General features: G+C 47.8%; 1 protein-coding gene across 2 annotated transcripts; it reads left to right on the forward strand.

Annotated features, from left to right (window-relative positions):
* Nucleotides 1–490: 490 nt before the first annotated feature.
* ITPRIP (inositol 1,4,5-trisphosphate receptor interacting protein) lies at nt 491–23,690 on the forward strand. Of its 2 annotated transcripts, none has more exons than XM_032116394.1 (3): nt 491–504; nt 5,550–5,656; nt 17,519–23,690. In XM_032116394.1, the coding sequence occupies exon 3, from the start codon at nt 17,532–17,534 to the stop codon at nt 19,179–19,181; it is 1,650 nt and encodes a 549-aa protein (XP_031972285.1). In that variant the 5' UTR covers nt 491–504; nt 5,550–5,656; nt 17,519–17,531; the 3' UTR covers nt 19,182–23,690. The 2 variants fall into 2 exon arrangements, with proteins under 2 accessions (XP_031972285.1, XP_031972286.1); XM_032116395.1 differs by lacking the exon at nt 491–504 and adding an exon at nt 5,324–5,438.
* Nucleotides 23,691–23,698: the final 8 nt, after the last annotated feature.

Below are 23,698 nucleotides of genomic sequence, written 5' to 3' on the forward strand. Positions count from 1 at the left end.
AAGAAACTGGTACCACTTCTGGGCCTCGGAAGGATGTTAGCAGCTCCGCAACTTTTTCCTTGTGCCAGCTTTGATTACGAAAATGGGTCAGCACCTCCGAGATCTACTCCTTTGCTTTGATAAGAACAGTACGCGAGGTTACGTGTTTCAACTGCTTTCCGGACTTTCAGGCACGACCACCAGGAGGTCAGAATACATCCGAGAAGCAAGATGAGCGCATTTCCTCTCCGTCCGCCGTGCCCTCGGTCCAACACCATCTGGGAAGCTAATGGGGGAGCCGAGGGGGAGATCAGACAGCCCGCTGCCGCCCGCCGGGGCACGGCTCGGCTCCTAGGGCTGGCGGGGGTGGTCTGAAGGAGGAGAGAAGCAGCAAACCAAAGAGCAGCGGCAGCCCGGGCGGGGCGGGCTCCTGCCCCTCTCCGCGCGGAGCCGCCGCCGCCCGACAGCGCCGGTGTGCGCGGAGCGCCCGGGAGCGGGGCCGCCAACCCAACCCGGCCCGGCCCGGTGAGTCTGTCCGGGGGGGGCGGGAGGGCGGGAAGGGCCGTGCCCGCCTTCGGGACGGAGCGGTGGTGTGGCTGTCCCCGGGTTCTCCTCACAGGGTAACTTTTGTGTTGTGCGTCTTCTCCGTCTCGGTGGGTACCGGGCCACCGGCAGGGTCGGGCCCCTGAGGCGGGGCACTGCGCCCACCAAAGTTCCTGCAGAGCTTTGGGCATCCCTCTCTGTGCAGCCCCGGCGGGAGGCGAAGGCGCGGGGCGCCGGGAGCGGCGGGAGAGCGGCCGCAGGGACTCGGCGGGAGCGAGCCGTGTGATCAGAGAGCTCTCGGCCATCGCCCTTTGCTGGTGCCACAGCCCCGCTGTCCTGGGGCCAGCGCTGACCTCCGACATGTACAGTCCGTGGAAAATGCATCACTGAGCTTTGCTGCACGTTCGGTGTTACACGGCTTGGGCTTAAAACTTCCTTGTCTTTCTTCTGAGATACACAACATCTCACTAATGAGTACAGAGAGGAGGAGGGAAGTTTTCAGTGGAGCTGAAGAAGGGATATTTTCAGTAGAGCTGCTCTTCATGTGTGTGGGCATGTTTTTTATGGTGGCCAGCAGGTATTTGTAGCTCAAACCAGAGTGAGCCAGGACTGTGATACTGGAAGTCAGTGGTCTGTAAAACTGACGTGCAGAACATGAGCCTTAGTGGCCTTGGCATCTTCAGCTTGGCAGTCTCCCACTGAAACAGTTCTTTTGGGAACTGCCATGCTAAAATCCTTCAGGAAAATAGGACATGTTGCTATTGGCATCTCTTACGTGGTCAGGCAAGATGAGCAGTGTCTCTAAGCAAACATTACTGTTAATATGTTTTTAATGAGTGCTGTAGGCCTCACCCATACTCAGTGCATCTCCTTCAGGCGCAAACGTTTGCCATGAGCTGCCAGGCAAGGATCTGAGCTGCCATGAAAGCAGCTCATGGACAGGAGAGCCGCTATTGTGTTGTGTGAGGTTTTTTAGTTTGGTTTGGTGATGATGGTAATGCTCTTCTGCAACTCTGACTAAAGTGATTCTGGCTACCTTCATAGGCATCTGCTTTTAAAATCAGATTTTCCTTAGTATAAGTGAACGCGGTTCTCTCAGTCCTCAAAGAAAAGTAGAGCATAGAAATTAGGAATAGAAACTTCAAGCCTTCTCTTCAGCCTCGTTTTCAGCACAATAGATGCTTCATGCTGCTCTCACGTGGGAACTGCACATATTTAGTGTGCTTGCCACAGATGTGGAGAGACGTGAATTGATTTCCCAAATTCAGAGAACCAATGTGAGTACTGGGACCAGCCCTGAGGGTTTCTTGACTCCCAGCTCTAGATGACACTATTTTTTGCTTGCATGACTTGGGTGTACGAGACTCAGTGATCTGTGTTCACACCAGGGGCATCTGCAAGGAAGAAGCGACCTGTGCACACCAAAGGCATTGAACTTGTTTATCAAGAGCTCAGGTGGTGCCCCTCCCCACCTAGCTCTCTTCCTCTCCTTGTTGCTTGGAGCATTACTATATACTAAGAACACATTTTTTCTTTTTCTTTTTTTTTTTTTTTACACTACCTTCCCTGCCTCAAGTCAGGCTAAATATCCCTGGTCAGGGACTGAGGAACTTGGTTTTCTTGAGTAATTGTTTTGGGCCATGTGATGACTAGGGTAACCAAAAGCTGCATGTCCTGCTCCCCTTTTGTTTTTTTGTTGGTGCTATCCATGGCAGTAAGGGCTCTTGTGTGTCTCTGCATGATGTCTCAGAGGGATGCCAATGCTTATGATTCTTCTTGCATGGCAATGACTAACACTGGAAAGGAATCTGATCCACAGAAAACTAACACTGGTGTTTCACAAGCTGATCTCACTAATTTCTGAGTTTGTTTTTCAAGAAAAACTGTATGGTTTTCCAAAGGACAATTTTAGTCTGGCTTTTGCAACTGTCTACTTGTTGACTGTGCTTTCAGTATCTTGGAGCTTGCCTGCAAATGAATTAACACAGGTATATGAACTCCATGAAGACACTGCATGAGTGTCCCTGCTATCCTGTGCTGTCCTGTCCTGTCCTGCTCACTCTGCTCTGCAGAATTGCAATTGCAATCCATAGCAGTGGTGCAATGGAAAAGGAAGCTGAAAAAAGCTTCTGGCTTGTTCCTTTAGATCCCCTTTAAAATGGACTGTTGGGTGGGCCAGCTTTTTCTCTCCCAAGTGTTATTACAATCCATTTATACTGGGGAAAAAGCAGGTTTGCTGCCAGGCAGCATATTTTCCATCAGCACTTGTAATTGTTGGGTGGCGGAGAGAGGTAGAGACTCTGGTTTCCAGGCTAGAGGGAGAGAGCGTGGCCAGGGTGTGCACTGGGTAGCACCGTCATGTGCCCAACCATGAATTCCAGGTTTTGCAGGGATGTGGGCTCAGCTGTGTAAGCAAAACCTTCTGCCCACTCACTCCTTGGAGCAGGCAGGGAGGCAGGTAGCCAACCTTCAGGCAGCTTGAGGGATGGAGAGCTGGCCTGGGGTGTAGCTGCAGCAGGGCTCTTTTTTTAGCTTGTTTATACTTACACACACACGTGGGCCGTGCAAAGTTGGCTGAGCCAACCTTGACCAGCAGCAAAACAGGTTTTATTGCCATGACCTGAAGGCCAGATAAGTTGCTGAGCTTCGCTGGAGCAGGGACAGCTTTTATTTCTGTCAAGGAGAGGAGGCTCTTGTGTAGGGCTGACTCAAAACAAACTCAGTTGCTCAGACTTCCTCGTGGAAGCAGTATTAAGAAGGCTTATGCAAGACAAAGAGGTGATTCGAGGTAGCCAGCATGGTTTCACTGAGGGCAAATCATTCCTGACCAAGCTGGTGGCCTTCTATGGTGGAGTGACTGCAATGTTTGGCAAGGGAAGACAGACTGATTTAATTTACCTAGACTTCTGTAAGACCTTTGACATGATTCCACACTATACCCTCATCTCCAAATTCGAGAGAAATGAATTGGAAGGGGTGACTGTTCAGTGGATAAGGATTTGACTGGATGGACACATCCAGAGAGTTGTGGTCATTGGCTCTCTGTCCAGGAGAGAGCCAGTTGTGTCCCTTGGGCACTGGTGCTCTTTAATACCTTTATCAGTGGCATAGTGAGATCAAGTGCACCCTCAGCAGCTTTGCAGATGACACCCAGCTGAGCGGTGCTGTTGGCACAACAGAGGGAATGGATGGCATCCAGGGAGACCTGGACAAGCTTGAGAGGTGGGCCCACAAGAATCTCATGAAGTTCAACAAGGCCAAGTGCAAGATGCTGCACCTGATTTGGGGCAACTCCAGATATGAGGACAGACTGGGAGAACTCATTGAGGGCAGCCCTGTGGAGAATGACTTGGGGTCTCTCTGAATGAAAAGCTGGACTGACCCAGCAATGTGTGCCCACAGCCCAGAAAGCCAGCCGTGTCCTGGGCTGCTTCCAAAGCAGCATGGCCAGCAGGTCAAGGGAGGGAATTCTGCCCCTCTACTCCACTCTGCTGAGACTCCATCTGCAGTGTTGCATCCATCTCTGGGGTTCCCAGCACAGGAAGGACATGGAACTCTTGGAGCAGGTGCAAAGGAGGCCACAAAGATGATCAGAGGGCTGGAGCACCTCTCCTATGAAAACAGGCTGAGAGAGTTGTTCAGCCTGGAGGTTCTAGAAGAGACATCATTGTGGCCTTCCAGTACCCATAAGGTTCAGTCAAGGTCTCTCCAACATCTATGCACATAGTTGAGGGAGACCCTAACTTAAGCTCTCTCTTCTGAGATTTGAAAATTATCTTAACAAGTGAATTGTAAGTCCCAAAGCAACAGTTCCTGCACAGCATTTAGTAGCTCCTTTCCTCCAAGCAGATGCACCTGCTCTACCTCACTGGCCCTGAGCCACCATGAGACCAGACATTGCAGGCCCTCAGGGCTTACAAATATCCACTGGGATATTACAGTGCAGATCCAGACCGTTGAGGTTTGGGGTGTCTTTCTCCTGTGTTCAGCACAATGTACTGCTGGTGGTGGTGTTGTGGCAAAGGTTGAGCAGAGGCACCAGCAGCCCTGCAAGATGGGAGGGCTGAGCAGAGCCCATTTGCTCCATCTGGCCTCACAGTGGAAATTCCACAGAGAAGTGAAACTGTACACACAGTCTGGTCAAAGCAGGTACGTGGGAGGAGGGAGGTGAATTGAAGGAGTTCAAGAGAGCAAGGATGTGTCAACCTAATGCTGAACCCTGGAGCCTGAGCCCTACTCTAAAGCCCAGCTCAGCCCACACTGATCATTTCACCAGGCTTTGGATGAAGACAGTGGGAAGGTTTGAAGTGGTGGTAGCTGGAAATGAGGGTGCTGCATTCCTCCTCCCCAGCCCATTTGTGCACAGCTGGGTAATGTCTCTGTTGTCTGCCTGCAACCAGCTTGTTGAGTCCTCTCCTGCTTCTGGTTGGGGGACTTTGTTTCCTGTTGCATATAAAATTTCTTCACTTCTCTATCCTAAAATATTGTAGTTTATCTTTTGTGGTTCTGTGTTTCACATCTTCCTGTGCTCTTACGCTTGCTTCCTGCCTCTTCTGTGTTTTCTGTTTCTCCCATTAGCTCTCTAAACCCAACTCCCCGAGCAAGTATTTCTACCTTACAAGCTGCTTACAGTAGCTAGATGCTTTTCTAGACAAACTAATCCCAGACAAAACTGTCCCAGCCCTTGCATTTATGCAGCTGCTCATTTGACCCTAATCCATTTTAAAAGGAGAGTGCTGGTGGGTGAGGATGGAGTCAGAGGAGGAGGTCCTTGCTTGCTGACAGGTCTGCAAGGCTGAGAGACCAACGGTGTGATCTGCACACTTTCCCATGGGAGAAGCAGCATTTTAACTCTTCCCTGATCACTTCAAACTGATTATTTCTGGTCTGTTGAGCTTTTATGATAATTTTATTAGGTAAGGGCATATGAGTTAATCTCTCTTTTAATCAATCCCTAATTTAGATAACTGCATTATGTACCCATCTTCTGCCTTCACTTCCTCATTCATTCTCTTTGTGTTTTGCAGACTTCCTGGCTGTGCTTCAGTGGCGGGTGACTGAATTTAGTCTTCTCTGCATCACAGTGATGGTAGTAATGTGAAGTTTAATGAGCACCTGCAAAGCTGTGTAGCAGGTAAGTGCTCCAGGGGTCATTCTTCCTTCCAGATTTGATGGGATTTTAAAAAGTTTCTTGATGGGCTCTCACTAGGAGATCTTGAGCCTTGCAGCAGAAATGCTGAAAGGAAATTGGTGTGGCTCATATTTTAGAAATGTTCCCAGCAGTGAGGGAGACAGCTTCTTGCAAAGCAAAAGTAGCAATGTTGTGAAGGTTTAATCTGGAAATGGCTTCAGTGTGGAAGATCAGTGTTAAAAGCCTCTCTCTTCTGGACTTTCAATATAAACTTGTTTTTATTTGACTGCTTGGTACAGTTGGGATCTAGTCAGAGAGTGATGGCAGAAGAAAGGGTCCAAAGCTTTGCTGACATCAGCTACTGATGCATTTTCTGTTGTGCAGGAGAACTTGCCAGAAGTACCTTACCCAGACTGGGAAAGTACTGGAATTCCCCTCTTCTAAGTGTTAGAGGGAGAGAAATGCCTGGGAGTGCCTGGACAACTTCCAGATGATCAAGGGTGACAGCAGCGGCAGACAAAGGGAAACTGTTTTCACAAGCCAGCGATGTGTAGAGTTTTCACGTTTGTATGAAAACCCCTAAAAACACGCTGAAAGGAGAACTGCTGGGTGAAACCAAGATGTCTGGCAGTGCTGCTCTGCGTGTGACAGGAGGCTCTGTGGGTAACAGTGGTGGGAAGGCAAGAACCAGAGCTGATGACAGAGGGAACTGCCAGAGCAGCAGTCCTGGCTGCCACAATGTCCTGCTACAGCTCTGAGTACCTGTTAGTTCATGCTTTCCACGTGATTTTTTTTTTTTTTTTTACTTATTTATTCTGGATCTGTGTTGGGTGGTGTCTGTCCCCTTTTTCCCATGACAGAGTTCAAACAGCTGCTCTGCTCTAGCAAAGCTCAGCTCACAGAGTTCCCTGGCTCCTCCAGCCAGCCCCGATCAAAGCTGTGAGAGCTGGCCCACTGCCATTCTCCTGTGTGTAAATGAAGCTCTTTCTCTTTTTCCTTTCCATTCGCCATCTTTCATTATTATCCCTCCTCCAGAGTCAGGTTTTTCTGGCTGATCTAGCACATTATTTGTATCAGCAGTATTTGCCTCAAGGCAGAGATGCTTTTTCAGCATTTATAGGGAAAACGTCTGGTGCATCCCACTGCTATGTATGTGGCTCAGGAAAACCAAGCATGGTGTTGGCAAGCATGAGGACCATTGCAGCCAACTGTTGCAGAATTTAAGCCCTGTTAGGCACAGTCTCCAACTCATAGGGTTATGCTGGTTGCCTGGCAAAGGAAAACTTACTGTTCCCTCACTTTTGAAACCAGGGGAAGAGCACATAGAGAAGGTTCTTGTGCCCTGAGCAGGAAAAGGGACATGAGTTATAAGGTGTCAGCTGAGCCACCTGTGTCACCAACTCATCTTTTCATGGGTTGCCTCCAGGGATGGTGGGTGCCATCAGTTGAAAAGGAAGAGTTTGTGGTCAAACCCAAATAAAAACAATGTGAATCGGCTTCAGAATGCCTTGCTTTCAGCTCTTCCAAATTGCAGAGGGTTTGGTGATGAATGGTGAGCACCTGATGAGGAGTGGGACCAAATGGTTCCCACACTGTCTGCAAGGAGGTGAAGCAGCTCCCTAAGACAAGAAACCACCTGCCTGTGCCAGGATCCCAGCAGGGATCCATACAGCTTGTTTGGAGAAAGCACATGCAGTGATAAGGAGATTTTCCTGCAGGTAGGGGCAGCTAAGAAGTAGTCTAGACTGCCTTGAGAAGCAGAGATTTGCTGGAAGTTTTTCAGAAAAAAGTAAACAGAGACTTGCCAGAAATCATCCAGGCACAGTGTAAGCCGTGCGTGTAGGCAGAGGGAAGAAACTGTATTGCTTTTTCAGACCTCCTTTTTCTCCTATTTTTTAAGCTCTTGTAGAGTGTTAACACATAGCAGAGGTGGAGCTGAGGAGATGTTCTCAAACTTAAAATGTCACACTTGATATTCACACTATACTATAGTATATCCTCCCAGAGGAGCTTGATCTTCCATATCTGCATCCAGAATGCTTCGATCCTGATCTATTTCCTCCTGGATGTTCAGGTACCTTACTGCCACTGGTTTCGGAGGAGAGTTTGATTTCTAAAGGCCTCTGGGGATTTAGCAACCAAATACCTTGGGACTGTTAGAAATGTGAGGGAAAATACTTGAAGTTTCAGCAGCACAGACACCTCTGCACTGCAGATTGCAACTCATGGTAATTAAAAATTACCCTTATCTTCCAGTCTTGTGGGGGCAAGGATGGAAGGGGTGTCTTTATTTTGAGTAGCTGGAATCCACCAGTTGACCCTCCCCTCCTGTAACACAAAATGGCACAAATTATCTGGCACAGTAGGTGACTTAAGGACAGAGCTCTAGTGTGGTCCCACCTAGTGAGATGGCTATGCTCAGTCTAAGAACCATGGCAATGCTCTTCTGCAGCCAAAGTCAAAAGATGGTCTGAAGGTGCTTGGATGATGTTTATCCCACCTTCCTGTTGACTCATAGCTGCATCGTGCTCTTGGAATAGGTGCAGGGTTATGATCTCACACTCTGAGGGAGTTACAGGAAGAAATGTCGACTGAAAGGGAGGTATTTGTGTGCTAAGTCATCCACAACACGTGCTCTCAGCTCAGCCTTGTATTTGCTACTAGTCTTGGATGCTTTGGGTCTCCCATGTGGAGGTGGAGGCTTTATTCCTTGCCAAGCTCCTTGCCTGCTGCAGCAGAGGGGTTTTTGTGCCCGTGAGCAGGGGCCCCACAGCTATGAGTCACAGTTCCCATTACGTTGTAACTTAGCCTTTAAGTGAGCCGAGAGGCTGTCCCTTGGCTTTCAAACAAAGCCTTCCTTTGTTGTGCTTATGGTATAAAGAAAGCAACCGTATGTGCTCACCCCAACATCCCAAATGAAAACCACGTGGCTTCACAATCTTAGTATGTGTGTTTGAAACTTCTGCTGCAGCCCTGCAGGTTACATCACTCCTTTCCCCTTGGATTTTTTAGTTTTTCTTCCCAGCGTTCAGTTTGCAAATTCTTCAGGGAAACAAAGAGCTTAGAGATGTTTTGTTTTCTTGGTAAGAAGAGGGGACTGAGCAGAGAGCACATGCAAATTATTAAATATGGGTGCATGTGGCAATAGGCCGATTCATTCCCTTGGGTGAAAATGGCTCTGGGTTGATGGCCATGAGTGCTGAAAGGATAAGCTTCATGGAAATGTTGTATGGAAGTGGGGCAGTTTGTTTTCTTGTATGACTTTCTTGTATGACTTCTGCTGCTTTTTATTTATTCAAACTCATTTTGAAGAGCGGGATTAGCCAGAAGTACTCTGCAGCCAACATATTTGTGTGCATGCGTCTGTCTTGGCAGTTTTTAGGTTTATGGCAAGTGAGCCAAGACTGGGATTTCTGCTTCCCAAAGCATTTGTGTTGTTTCTCCTGATCTTTTCTAGAGTCACTAGGTAATGAAGTAACAGGGTTTGATTCTTCCCTCAGAGTCTGTGTGCAATGCACAGTGTCTCTGCTTAGATCAGGGAGTCATCCTGGTCAGAGGCAAGGAAATGGAGCAATGCAGTAAAAGTGCTCTTCTTGTTCTCTCTTCCTTCCACACTCTCTACCCATCCCTGCAGGGGCTTTCACAGGCTGATGGGTTGTGTTTTGTTTTTTACTTTATTTAAAGAACTATATTGTGTTTAAAAAAAAAAAAAGCTGGGATTTCAGGCAATGGAATAAAGCATTGCTTTTGATTTCTGTGGTGATGTTTTGGCAACAATAGCCAGTTCTTAAATACAGTTTTTTCCCCTATTGTTTGAATACAAACAGCAGTGACTAGTTAGCAAAACAATGGTCCAATATCACACAAACCTTCAACCCCATCCAGCGTTTTTGAGTTCTGTTTAAGCACATACTTGGCCCTGCTGGTCTCTGTGAGTGTGGCTTTGTCTCTGAGTCGAGACTGTGATGGAGTAGATCTCAGATCAGCCAAATTCCCAACCTGCAATGACAATTTCTTTTTGCTGTGTTTTTGTTTGGTGTGGAAGTGTCTGGCAGCTATTGTGCTTTCTGCTGTCTGTAATACGTTAATGCTCATGGTTCATGACTGAAATGGGACTTCATAGTTTCACATGTAAAACGTAATCACACTGCAAGTCATGTCTGAGCCTTGTCAATATCCACATGTGCTCTTTTTCAGATGTGCTGGAGTGCTGTGTCCCTGCTGGGAAATCAACTTTATTAGAAAGTTTCCACCAATTCTTTTAATAACTAAGCATTCCTTCCAATGGGTGTACAGTTAAGTTGTATGTACAAGGATGCATATGCTTACCACAGGATGAGGAGAGCCAGATTAACCACTGCCTGATTTAACAGCAGTGGTGTGGGTTTTTTCCGCCTTGCTGAGAATTAAGTGGGGAAAAGGGAGGCAGATTTAAACAAACATCTTGGCAATTGAACCCTTTCTGTACTCACCACCTCTCCCTGAGGTGACTGCCAGGCCAGATCCATGAGCCATGGCTTCCTCACATGCAAGGAGCTGTTGTGTGGCTGAAGGGGTGACAACCAGAGTGGGGCCCAGCGTGAGCACCAGGTGGAGGCCAGAGAGCCTGTGTGCAGTGACAGTGCTCCATACATTGTGGTTGACACAATCAGGCTTTTGGTGGAGCAGCAGGGGTGTTTGTCCATCTGTGCTGATGAAAGAGTGTGCAAGGGAATGATCGACTATTGCCCAGGGTCCCATCATGTTGAGTTAGAGGAAGAGGGTGCCAGTAAGGGTGGTAAGTTAAGGGTTTTTTCTTTGTGTGTGTCTTTTCTCCTCCTAAACAAAAAAAAAAAAAAAAAACCAACCAGCCAACCAAACAAAAACAGAAAAAAAAAGCCAAAACCAACAAAACCCACAAAAGTTTGGTCTACTCTATGGATACTAAAAGGCTAGCAGAGAAATTTTCTAGCTTTCTACAGCCACCTGTGAAAGTCTCCATTCTCACGCAGCCTAGCTGGGAAACAGTTTGAGATTTTGTAAACTATCTCACAGGTGCAGGTTGTTGTGGAGATCGCTTTGGTACACTGGAAGAAATATTTTGGAAATGGGTGTTATACTGTTCAGCCAATCACACTGGCAGGTGGTTGATCAATGGACCAATCATATCATTCCTCTATTGCGAACCAAGTTATAAAAAGACAGATTTAGTTCATTAATAAAGGGGGGCCGTTTTATCCTGGTCTTGAATTCTGTGTCGTTCCTCTCGCCAGAGCACTGTCAGTGCCCTTCACATGCTTATCCCCCCCGAATCTGCCTGCCCGTGGGAAGGGAGGGCTATCTAGTCCTGTACACAGGATGAGCATCAGCATTTCCTTGGAAATACCTGCTCTGGTGACCTCCAGGAGAAAAATATTGTTTCTGAAAGTCCACAGCAGACCTGTTGGGCAGGATGTCCGACTCGGGCCGCGCGACTGACCCTGTTGGCACTGCAGCAGGCCTGGGACAGGATGTCCACGGATATTACGAAAGGCTAACGTTCTCAATCAAACAGCAGAACAATAGCTATCAGGCAACTGGCCTTGTCCAACTGCTGTGCTGTGGCCAAGCAGCTAATCTGGGGTGTGGCTTCCAGGCATGGTTTGGAAGGAGGTTGCTGTGCCATACCCGACTGCCGTAGTCCTGGGCAGGGCAGCTGGCTTGTCCTGGTTTTAAACGTGGCTGTGTTACCAGTGTCAACATCCAGGCCCCTGCACCTCATGTATTGGTGCATTTGGTTCTTCCCCACTTGTGGCTTTGGTAGAGAGCCAAAGACAGAGCCCAATCCCATCTGCCGGGGCTGAACCAGTTGAGATTGTGCTGGCAGCTGGAATTTGGTACTTTGTCTGTAGCACTAATTTAATGCTCAAAAAACAGGTCAGAACATGAGTTAGAGCTGCTGTGGCTGGCACTGTTCTGTCCCAGTCGACATCTCATCCCACTGACGTCCTGCACACAGCTTAATTCATAGGAGCTGAAAGTTCAAGTGGAAGAAAGCACAAGCTGGTGCTGCTCAGGCTCTGTATTGGATTTTTATCCCTTAGTTTTCCTGTCTGGGCTGTGTGTTCTGCAGTTGACTGTGTGCTCAGGAGATGGGAGAGCAAGAGCTTGTCCTGGCTGCGTTGTGCTGTGTGGGTATGGGGTTGTCTAAGGAAGTGCCTCTGTCCAGGTTTTTGGCAGGAACAGTTATACTGACCTGCATCTCTGCATTGCCCATTTCCCTGTCATTTTGTGAGTTTCTTACAAATCAGAGGTTGTAGTCGCCACTAAGAGAAAACCTGATTTCTTTTAGTGGCAGCTGGATCATATCTGAATAGCTGCAGAGGTGGCAGTGATACTTGCAAGTTGGAGAAGGATATGGTGCATTACTAAACGCTTTCAGCAAACTTTTATTCTTGCCTAGATCTCTGTAAATGCAGCAGAAGCTTTTTTCAGACTATACACTCAAAGGTTGAAAGGTAATTTGTTTACTGTTGTGCAGCAAGAGAAGGAATCACAGAGCTCCCAGAAGCTCAACGGTGAGGAAGTGCAGCTGAGCTGAGCCTGAAACCCTTCACACTGAGGTTCGCATCTCTCCAGTAAGAACGTCCCAGTTGCAGATTGGTGGATGGTTTGAGGTGTTAATCTCAGTCAAAACAAGTAGCAGAGTCCTTTCCAAACCTCAAGGATCTTCCCAATGAGAGAGTCAGAAATCATATTTGTTCCCATGAAAGTTCTGGTTTTAAAAATTTGGCAGCTTTCAACGAAAAAGGCCTCCCAACCAGCTATATTTTCTATCATCTACTTGAAATGCCTCTTTTCTTGCAGCCTACCAAAGCAAAACACAATGTAGCAGCCACCTATTCATTGCCTTTTGTGTCAGACAGATTGCAGGAAACAATCGAGTGTGTTGTAAGTGATGTCTTGGCGTGTTCCAGTGTAATACTGAACTGCACTCAGTGGCTTGACTTGGGTTTTTCCAATTTAAGAATCAAAGCTTCAGCTCTCTCCTACCTGGTTTATTGCTGAACACCAGCCAGAGCATGTTTTGCTTACCGTGATTCAAAATCTAGAGGAATAAAATGGCTGAAAAAATAAAGCAATATGAGGAACTCTGGAGTAAAGGAAGGCACTGTTAATGAAAGAGAAATATTTTCCCATGTCTTCAGAGAAGGTAGAGGGTTATCTGGGCTCAGAGCACACGAGCAGCCTGCAGAGGCAGATTGCAAGCTGCCGTCTCTTTCTTTCCTTTGCCAGGTTGAGCAGGAGGCAAAAGGGTCTGAAGCCGCTATGGAAAAGGGTGTGAGGAAGGCTTGGGGATGTCAGAAATTAAGCACATTTAGCTGGAAGGGACAGGATGTTGTTATGACTTTGAGCATTATCATCTCCATGAAGGACTTTGCTGCTCCTGCCGGGAAATGCCCTGTGAAAGGGTGGCTTGGGAAGGGGGAGAGCACACATTGCCACAGGGCAGCATCTGCCTCAGGCTGGTCCACACAAACCCTGTATGACCTCTGTGATGCTGTGAAGAGGAGAAGAAGCTGAAGGCGGAGCTGCTGCTGCCTGGCTCTGTGAAGGCTTCTTCCTGTGCTGTTTCCCTTTCCTTATGCTGTGCTACCTGGAACTGTGCTCTCGGTGAGCCAAACATCACTAAATTGGCAGCAAAGGGCTAGGGTGAGAGCTGGCCTCCCTCTGCTTGTGGCTTCATGGCACCAACCTGAACTGTATGACAGCAGCATCACCTTTCCCCTTCCTCTCTTGGGGCTTCCTGCATCATCCAGGACCTGGTCTGGTGCTGGTCAGGATCCTCCAGCTGAGGAGGCAGCTTCAGATTTGAAAGGATGAAGGCTAACCTGCCTGGGAGCTGAAGGTGGAGGGCTGAAGGTGCCCTTGGTGGACCCTTTGAACATACCAAGTGCTGCAGGATGCAGCTGATGTTTGTAATCAAGCAGCAGTGTGATCAGCTGTTTTTATCTCTGAGCGCTCACTCCCAGCTGGAGGGTGGGATGGTGTCTGCCCCCTCACTTCCCAGGGTTGTGCAGAGTGGTCATTAACCTTAAACTCGGTGAAGGCCCTAGTCACTGCAGGAGTGAGTGGCACAGAAAAGCCCAGAAGGAAACTAATTCTAGTGCCAGAGGCAGGTTTGAACAAGTAGCATCACATGCTGGGCAGTGAGCAGAGACAGCTTTACATCAAGATAGTGAGATTTCACATACCCTGGCCCTTCTCCCTTTCCCAAGCAGCTTTCTTTGGTCTTCCTCCACCTTTCCCTGCTTCGTGCCCACAGAAGAAAGGGAGGGTCTCTGCATTCTCACCTGGCCCAGGGAGCAGGGCAAGGGCTACTTTGGCTGCTGGCAGGAGTGGCCTGCCTGTGGTGCAGACTCTGGCACCCTTTGGGGGGGGTCTTTGGAGCCCCAGGACTGCCACAAGAGGTTCTGCAGAAGGTAGGTAGGATGTAAGCCTGTTACTGAGTCCAGATGTTGTTTGTACTTTAAAGGAAAAAACTGTCAGGGTGAGAAATTCAGAAAAGGTTGCAGATTGCTTGGAGAACTTGCTGTTTAAAAATTTACGAATACCTTTTATTTTTTTCCCTCATATTTGAAATGTTGCTAAATTTGACACATAGATTGAAAAATTGCCATTTCTCTTTCTTAGTCTCCAGCTTGGAAAGGTTTGGACTCTCTCCCTCTTCCCCACACAAAAGCTGCCTCAGCCTGAGCAGGCATAAATATTTTTATCCGGCTTAAATAGCTTGGGCTGGAGTTAAAAGCAAGGGGGAAGAGCAGCCTTTGTTATGGGGAATGCTGGAGCGCCATAGCAGGCAGTGCTACTGGTTTCACCTGTATTGTTGAGTCTTTCTTATTAGCCAGGAAAGCTGTGTCTGAGAGATGTGGGAACGCTCTGCCTGTACCAGTCTTGCTGCTGCCGAGGCCAGGCTCCACTGACTTCAGTCACTGAGCACCATTAACCTTAAACCTTAACTGAGGTTAATGTTTGGCTTCATTTTCTGGAGTCAGTAGCTACAGTAGCAAAAGGGCAGTTTTGACCAGCAGAACTCGCTCTGGGCTGAAAACAGATATTCCTCTCACAAATCCACATGATGTGACCATCTTGTCACTTCCAGTTTCCAGAGGTTGCCTGTAGGGTTTGCTGAGGGCAGAGGTTGCATGCAAGTTCCCTAACCCAATCCTGCAAAATGAGCTGGGGTATCCTAGAATGTCAGTGTGACCTGGAGTGAATTCAACTGAGCCAGCCAGTGATGGACTCGGGGATGTCTGGCCTAACTCCTGCTGCTAGCAGAGCTTTGGGACAGGTAACTGTGGCAGCAGTGTGCCCATGGGCAGCTGGGCATGAGAAAGAAGATCCTAAAGAAGCTGACTTCTTTCAGCCTTACGCATCTTAGAAGTAATGTGGTAACAGTAAAACATTTCATGTGCAGGGACAGTGGTCTAGCAGAGCAGAGCAGTGATGTCATCCTGGTCAAGACTGCAAGAAGGAGGCACCTGGCCCCTGGCCATGTTATTTTTAAGCTTGGAAGGCACATGTGGTCTGCAAGAGCATAGCACTAAGGAAGGGAACTCACGAGCGCTTCCTGCCCTGCCCCAGCAAACTGATAAAGCCCTTTGCAATGCAGGGTGACTCCAGTTTATTTTTAAAATGTGCCCAGGCATGGAGCTCACTGAATAGCTGGAACACCCAGATTTGGACATTAATTCATCTTTAATTTGTTGCCTGATGAATTAAAGAGTTAATGTAAATGTAAAAAAGGACAGGATAGGGCCACAAACTATTTCCAGAGCAATGTCTGCATAAGAACATTTAACTGTGCATGTGCATGGCATCTAAAAAAAGGGTAGTTGGTAAATGTTACACAGGGAGGGGCATGGAGCATTATCCTGAGCACCGTGTGAATTTTCTTGCTGCTTGGACAATTCATCTCAATCCTGTTCCCTTCCCTGGTTATTCCAGTCCCAGCCCTCTCATAAGCAAAGATAATTGTGTGCCGAAGGATACAGTTCCCATGTACAGTAAATGCTCACATTGAGGAAATCCAGGTTCCTGCAGTCAAAACCAGCAGTTTGTTGTGCAGTTATGATAACAAGGTCCACTGGGATGCATTTATCTTTATTGTGTGCCCTGTGGAGGCATAAATGAGATTGCCAGAGATATTTTCCTTCTTGCCCAGATGCTGGGACAGCAGGATTGCTGTGGCACCAAAACATGCTGGGTTCAAGCCAGGAAGGAGCTATTCCGGGGGGTCAGAATTACAGCCCTGACCTCCTGGAGCACACAGAGTGCCTCACCATCTCTTGGCTCTCTATGAAACAGCTTCAATCCCACAGCAGAATTACTTAGGAATGAGATTGCTATTTCTGGTCTGATTGATGAAGTATTTTATTGATAGACTTTATTTCTGTAACAGAAACCCTTCTCTCTCAAGCACTTTTGAGGCATTAAAGCAGCTGTGCTAAAATTTCCCAGCTGGAAGAAGAAATATCCCTGCTTGTCTATCTTGTCCTTCTGATCTCCCTGTGCTGGGACTGAGAGGTGATACTGCTAGAAAGAGGAACTGGTGAGCTTCCAACATCACAGCAGTGGGTGACAACTTCAGATTGTACTGCCCTGGGCAGGCGCTTGGGCTCTTGATAGTGATGCCAGCCCTCCAGAAACAGAAATGCCAGCTGGGAGGAAACAGGCCAGGCTTTAGCCTGAGCACCATCTGGCCCAGCCCTCTGGGAGGCCTTGTCACCACCAGGCAGAGACCCTGGCAATGGCACCATGTCCCAGAAAGTTGGGAATTAAATCCTTTCATTGTGAGCCCCATGGCACAGAGAGATTTATTAAATGTGGGGTTGGAGCAGCAGAGCCAGTAACCACACAAAGTCACTCCAAAACACCATAGTGGTCTCAGTCATGCCAAGGGCATGGGACTGTTGCTGGCACATGGCTGGGGTGTGACTCACAGCCTTGCTGAGGTCACTGCTAACAGGAGTGAGCTGGCTGCAAGCACAGCTGTTAAGGGGCTGCTTGGGGGAGATGGCTTAACCGTGGTTTTTACTAATGTCTTCCACAGGTCAGTAGTGTCATAAGCACCAAAAATAAGCAACCTGATGCTTTTAGAACTACTGAGCTAAAGGAAACCCTTTCCATTTTAGCAGAGTCTCTGCCCTCCTTCTGGGGAATGTGATCATGAGGCATCCTGGGGGCCAGGAGGGTTTGCCACAGCCTGATGCTGGTGGTGCTGAAAGGCAGGAAGAGCTTTGCCTGTAGTTCCTGCTTAGAAGCACAAAGCTGTGCAGGCTTGTTCCCACTCACGTGTGCCTCATGTGTGAAGGCTGCCCTGATCCAAGCAGGCTGTGTGGGTTCCCAGACATGCTTAACATGGAAGGTGGCCAGGACAGACCTGCCTATACCATTGTCATATCTGAAATATTAGCTTTATGGTGAGAAAAAGCAGTGCTCGTCTCCAGCCCTGCTTTTATACACCTGGGGAGGTTCTGCTTGCTTCTTTCTTTCCTTTCTGTCCAGGGAATGTTAAAGGAGAGGCAAAGGAAGGACATGCCCTCCCATACTGCCTAACAGCATCACAAGGGGTTGACAGCAGGAAGTGCCTTCACAGTTCTGTTTTTCGCAGTTCATGTAATAAGAGCCTCTTCCATCTCACTGTCAGCTGATAAAGCCTCTTTGGGAAGTTGGTTATTAACTTGCAGAAAGGGCCATGCACATAGGAGTTTCTAGATTCAAGCATTATTTTCAGGGCTAGAAAGGATGTCAAAGTTTTTCTTGCAGTGGGGAGTTCCTTTCATTTTTTCACTTGAGGGAAGATATTTCGAATCATGGGTCATTCCACCTTTCTCTCTCTTCCAGGGAAGGAATTGCCATGCCCGTGGGACTCTTCCGGGTGTGCCTACTGGTGATTACAGCTATTGTCAACCACCCGCTCTTCTTCCCTAAGGAGAATGGCACCGTCCCCGAGAACACGGAAGAAATCATCCAGAAGATGAAGGAGCGGGAGGAGAGCCTTCGGCTGGAGCAGTTGCGCTTGGAGCAGGAAATCGCGGACCAGGAAGCCACACAGAAGGCTCTGGAAAAGGCTGCAGTGGTAGTGGAGGAAAGCAAAGAGGAAAAAGTCCGATGGGATATGTGGACTGCCCTTTCCATGGTCATTTTCCTGCTGATTGAGCTCTGGAGGCAGGATTTCCAAGAGGGGAACTGGCAGGACACAGGAGGAGAAGAAGATGACATGGCAGTCCTGGGAAAAGCATTTAAAGGAGTGGCCTTCCCTGACAAGGCTGTTCTGGCCAGCTTCTATGAGAAGCGTATCCTGGGTACCACCGGAGACATGGCCAGGATGCGGGAGATGGTGGAGGGCTTTGCAGATGACCTGCTGGAGGCCTTGAGGAGTGTTTGTAACCGGGATGCCGACATGGAAGTGGAAGATTGCGTGGGTGTGGGGAGCATGTATGAGAACTGGAGAGTGCGCAAACCCTTCGTCTGTGATCTGATAGTGCCTTTTGCCCCCCCAGAGCCTTACTGCTTTCGCTGCCAAACCTGGTGCTCTGGTGACTCTTTTCCCCCAGATGAACAAGGTTATGGCACTATCAAGGTGTGCAGGGCAGATGAGGATGCAACAGGTTGCATCTGTGACAAGACTAAACTAGGGGAAGATATGCTGTGCCTCCTCCATAGCCAGGTCAGTAGTACCAGGCCCAGCAGTGAGATGGAAGACCTCCTGTGCTTCAAAAATACTCAATATCTGGATGCTGACCAAGTCATGAAGTGGTTCCAGATTGCTGTCACCAAGGCCTGGAACAGAATCTCCCACAAGTATGAATTTGACCTTTCCTTCAGCCTCCTGGACTCACCAGGAGCCCTGAAGATAAAATTTAAATCGGGGAAATCGATTGCCTTCAACCTCACCCCTGTGGTGCAGTATGAGAACTCTGATGTTTACTTCATCTCCCACTTCCCTCGGAGCAGCCTGGCAGCAGACATCCCCTCCAGCACCCACTGGTTTCTCACCTTCTCAGTGTATGAGAGAAGGTTCATCCAGCTGGTCTCCAAAACACTGCCTGCCAATGCCTGCCACGTCAGCTGCCTTCAGATCCTCTCTTTCCTCCATGGGAAGCAATGCAGCCTCACAGGTCCCAGTGGGCTCACCAACTACCACCTGAAGACAGTGCTGCTGCATCTCCTGCAGGCACGTCCCAGTCAGGATTGGGCCCCAGAAAAGCTGGAGGCCCGCCTACAGGACATGCTGAAATTCCTAGAGAAATGTTTGCATGAAAAGAAGCTCTATCACTTCTTTATTGGCAATGGGAAGGTACCAGCAGAGCTGGGTTTCCCCATCATATTTCAGAGGGCTGAGCCTCTCAACCTTTTCCGTCCCTTTGTGCTACGCAGGGACATTTACGGGAAGATGGTGGACACATTCCACGAGATGCTCAGGAACATGTCTGCACTGATCAATGAGTACACAGTGCACATTCCCCTTGCACACACCAATGGGATCCGTAAGGAACGCCTTTAACCAAAGCCAAACTCTAAGCACAAGTCCAGAGGGCAACTTCCTGAAGCCTCCTGGAGACAGCTAACTTTGCCAATACAGCTTCTTGTCTGGAGCTGAACCTGTCCTGGACCATGGTTCCTGCAGAAAGGAAGAGGCAATGAGGGGAGAATAGGGGGAAACTGGAAGATACAGTGTTGAAGTAGGTTTCTGTTCCACTGCTGTGCTTGGTTTTATGCAGCTAAGAATATATTTTTCTATTTTGCCTCAGTCATGTTACAGCAGTGGTGAGCAAGAAATACAAGTAATTTATTCAGATGCCTGCAATGCAAATGGGGGTGGGGAGTGTGATGGTGGCCATATACTTCATTTCCTTCAGAAGGGGGAGATAAGAACAGGGTGGGGGAAATCAGAGACAGGATCTTGGGATCGAAGCAGCCTGTCTGCTTGCAGACAGCAGGAGCTCTTTCACCAATGGAAAGTGCACCATTAGACTCCATGCTGGTGTGGAGACAACAAGGGTCATGCACAAGATCTGGACTGGATGAAAATCCTTAAATAAAACACAGCTTCAAAAGGGAACTGCGATTAAAACAAAAGAAAAAAAAGAGAAGAAAAAGCCTTCTTGATGATTGGACTTGCAACAGCAATTTAAATGGCTTGTCCTGTCCTTCAAAAACACCCCTGCACATTTTTTCTCTTGTGGGAGGATGTAGCAGAGCAGGGTCTGTGTCTTCAGACCATTTCATTCAAGTCTTCCATGGTAACATGGCTAGTGGTTTATATTCCTGCCCATTTGGTATGGATCTATGAACAGGAACCTTTTTTACCTTAGATAACAGAAACACCACTATTGAGTTCTGACATTTTGGGTTGTTTGTTTTCCTTACCTTGGGGCACTAAGGCTTGAGAACAGCCTAGAGAGAAAGGAAAAGCAGGGGTTGAATTACATGATCTTTGGAGGTCCCTTCCAGCCCAAACTATTCTGATTCTATGACTGCTGTAAGTTTTGGTTTTGTAAAAGAAGCAGTTCTCCAAAATTATCCTGTAATGAAACCAATCTCAGCAGTCTGGTAGCAGGAGTAAACAATCACCCTCCAAATGAGAATGTGACTCTGCACGTGGTTTTAATTAGGCCAAGGCCAGCAGGGAGGAGAAGGGATGCAAAAGATGCTCATGTAGTAGACCTGGGCAGTGTTGTCTGCAGCTGCCTTGTGATCCGTGTTGCATCTCTTCTGCTCCATATATGCAGGCAATAGTTACTTTATACATTCTCCTCAATCTTTTTAAAGACTGCTGCTCTGAGGAGCTGCACTAGTGGACTGTAATTTGCTGAGCTGGGAGTGCAAAGGAGGAGAGCTGCTGCAGGCTTTCAGGCCAGGGGAGAATCTTGAGGCATGGGCTAAAAAAAAAAAACAGTGCAAAAATGGAAATGCCTGAAATCCCACAGGAAGCACGTTAGTGCTGTGCCAGTGGGCTGCCCAGCCCCAGCAAGGTGGCTTTGCTGGAGGAGAGGACTCAGGAGATCCTCACTTCCTGAGTGTGGGGTCCAAGCCAGGGCCTCAGTGCATAATTGCTTTATGCTGGTCCCAGGAGCCTGGCCTCCAGTGCTAAGGGACCTTTCCTACCATTTTCTTACACTAGGATTTCCTGCAAAGTTTTACACTAGGGCTTCCCTTAATCCTGTTTACAAGAGGATGGTTGTTCTGTGAGGTAAGACCCGTCAGGGATGCTTTTACTGTCACTCCACGGGTCCCTTTTTATCAATCCTCTCTCACATCAGAGAGAAGATTGAATCCTGTATCACTGCTGGGGACAGCATACAGCATGAAGCTTGCTATCCAGCCTTATCCAGTTGATAAACAAACTCTGCATAGACATGTCCTCTCCTCCCTTTTCCTGGTAAAAACTGTTTCACCACCTCCTTGGTGTCTGCTCATCTCTCCCTCCACCAGTGAGGGACACTTCACGCACAAAGGCAGAGAAAGCTGTAACTCGTGTCTCCACACCTGGTTTGTAAGAAAGCACAGGTGGTGACAGGGAACTATGCTCAAAGTGCTGCCTCCCTTGGTTTTTATTACCACAGGTAGTTAAGTAGGATCTCTGAGCAGAAAGTATGTGGTAGGTAGGAATGGGAGAGAAGAGGCTGGTGGGTAATGCCAGCAGGCAGAAGTCGTGGATCATCAGTGTTTGCTTCAGCATCCTTGGTGATGAGTGCCTGGGAGATTGCCAGGGCTGGCAGAGCAACAGGGCAGGACTAATTGCTGACGCTAACGAGTGCTGTAAGCCCCTGGCTTTCCTTAGTACAGCCAAGAGGGCTTTCCTCAATAGGAAAGAGCAGGAGCAATCTCAGGGGACATGGCAAGCAGGTAGTGACAAGCAGAGGTAATGGGAGGGTGGGTCAGTACTGGAGCCTGGAGGCTGCATTGGAAGCTGTGTAAGTTGTTTGCAAACCCAGGCCATTTGCCATTTTTACCTGCCCAGGTTTACTGCAAAGTGCCCGTAGCAGATGCAGCTTTACATGGACTGCTGGCAGACAGGTCACGCTGGAGCAGTTGTGGTTGGAGTTGCTTCTAAATGTGCCCCAAGCCCAGCCAGAGAGAAATTAGAATTTCTCTGCCGTTTCCTGTCAGGAGTCTAAATTTAGACTGTCCAAAGAACAGAAACAAATTTGCAACCCAGGTCCCTCAGGAAATTACATTCAGAGTTGAAAAATAACTTTTATATAAGGTTGAGCAGGGGGAGCATGAGAAGAAAAGGCTGTTGAACAGAATAAGGTAACTCCCCTATTAAAATGTCAGAACAAAGCTTTGCAAGCCAGTTGCAATGGGCTTGTAAACATGCACAAACTCGTCTTTACACAGCCCCAAGCACCACTGCTCAGACTCAAAGGGAACCTGAACTGATAAGTGGATTGAAATCTTTTGTTCTTTGTTTTCTGTACTTGTATGCCTGTTCTCTCTTATGCCCAAACTGACCCTGAAGTGTTCCCATGGGGTTTAGTTGAACACAAGCTGGAGCTGAATCAAGTAATTTATGGGTTTGATTCCACTGAAAGCAAATTGCTTGGCTTAATTTTCCTACATGCCATATGCCCATTTTGCCCTGAGCACCTTTAAAGTGATCTGGTCTGTGCATTTAGGCTGTGAGGGAACCCACTCATGCCTGTTGGGGGGAAGGGTTCTCTGTGATTATAAGCTGTGCTCCAGTCAGCCTCAGAGAGGAGATCTTCATTACAAGCCAAAGGTACAGACATATCCCATCAGAAGATAGGCTAGTACACAGTTTCTTCGGACCACACCTCTGCCGTGGTACAAGGAGGCCATGATGTGAAGCACGTCATTCCTTGGACTTCCTTGTCTCTCCTGTGTCAAATCTTTGCCTACCAAATACTAGCCTATCAGTAAAAGCCCACACTCACATTTCGCAAAATAAGGTTTTTAAGACAATCCAGTTCCATCAGCCAGCAAAAATGTCCTAAGAATTTTTAGTGTTGCCCATGTGTAGTTCTGCCTTGATTAAAATCCGGGTGGGTATTCATAGGAAGCAGCTTTAAAGGGTGGGAGTGGAAGTGAGATTTTGTGGTTTGAAGCGAAAAACGTTCTTTTAAAACCAAACTGCATATGACACCTGAGTAACAAACCTGAGTAACAGACATCTCTTTGGCATGCCTGTATCTCACATCCTTAGGATGTGAGACATCCTAAGGAAAGGTAAATGGCCTCTTTCTTGTGCCTCAGTACTGTTCTTGCTATTTGCTAACCAAGTGAATTCAACAGATGAACTCTGAGTGCCTTCCACTGGTTTCCAACCACTCCCTGTGCCCTCAACTTGTGGTTTTAGTATTTTCTTACAGGCTCTGTCAAAGCAATGGAATTAGTGGTGGGTTGATAGCAACCACTGATCTACAGCATAGCCTCAGGAGCCATTTGCCTTCAGAAAATGTCTTGGTCTAAGGTTATTAGTGCTGTTTAGGAGCTGAATGTCTCTTCTAAGGGGAGATGCTGGGTGTTCACTGTTAAGCAGACACAGAAAACAGTTTCTCTCTCTGCAAGTTGCTCTGTATACAGGTCTTACAGGGATGTAAAGCAAAATGATCCAAAAATGTATCCAGTATCCAAGCAGCAGGATTTGGTGTTCACCAGCCATTTTTAATGCAAAGTCTTTGCAGTGTTTTCTCTGTGGTGAAGAAATGAGACTTAAAGCACCTGTAACAGCTTTGCTGCTGCTCAGTGAGGGGTTGGCTCTCATAGGACCTTACCTTGGAAACAGCTTTATTTATTATTTGTCTTTTTTTAGAACTGGGGTTGTCTGTGCATAACATGGTAGCTCAGAAGCAAAACTAGTACAAAGATGAATCTTGGCAATGCAGCCAAGATGGGCAGTGACACCAGAATTCTGCAAACTAAGGCCTTCCTTGATTGACAATGCTGTACTTAAACCGCTGCTTCTATAGCAGGACACTGTTGAATTTGTATAGATCTTCTCATGCAGCTTTATTTATAATAAAGGAAGTCTTGTACAAAATCTAAATGAGCATG

Source organism: Corvus moneduloides, chromosome 8 (assembly GCF_009650955.1).
Source record: "Corvus moneduloides isolate bCorMon1 chromosome 8, bCorMon1.pri, whole genome shotgun sequence".
NCBI classification, from domain to species: Eukaryota; Metazoa; Chordata; class Aves; order Passeriformes; family Corvidae; genus Corvus; species Corvus moneduloides.

Excerpts from the sequence above, each read along its gene's own strand:
- ITPRIP (XM_032116394.1), top strand. The coding sequence starts at position 17,532 with ATGCCCGTGGGACTCTTCCGGGTGTGCCTACTGGTGATTACAGCTATT.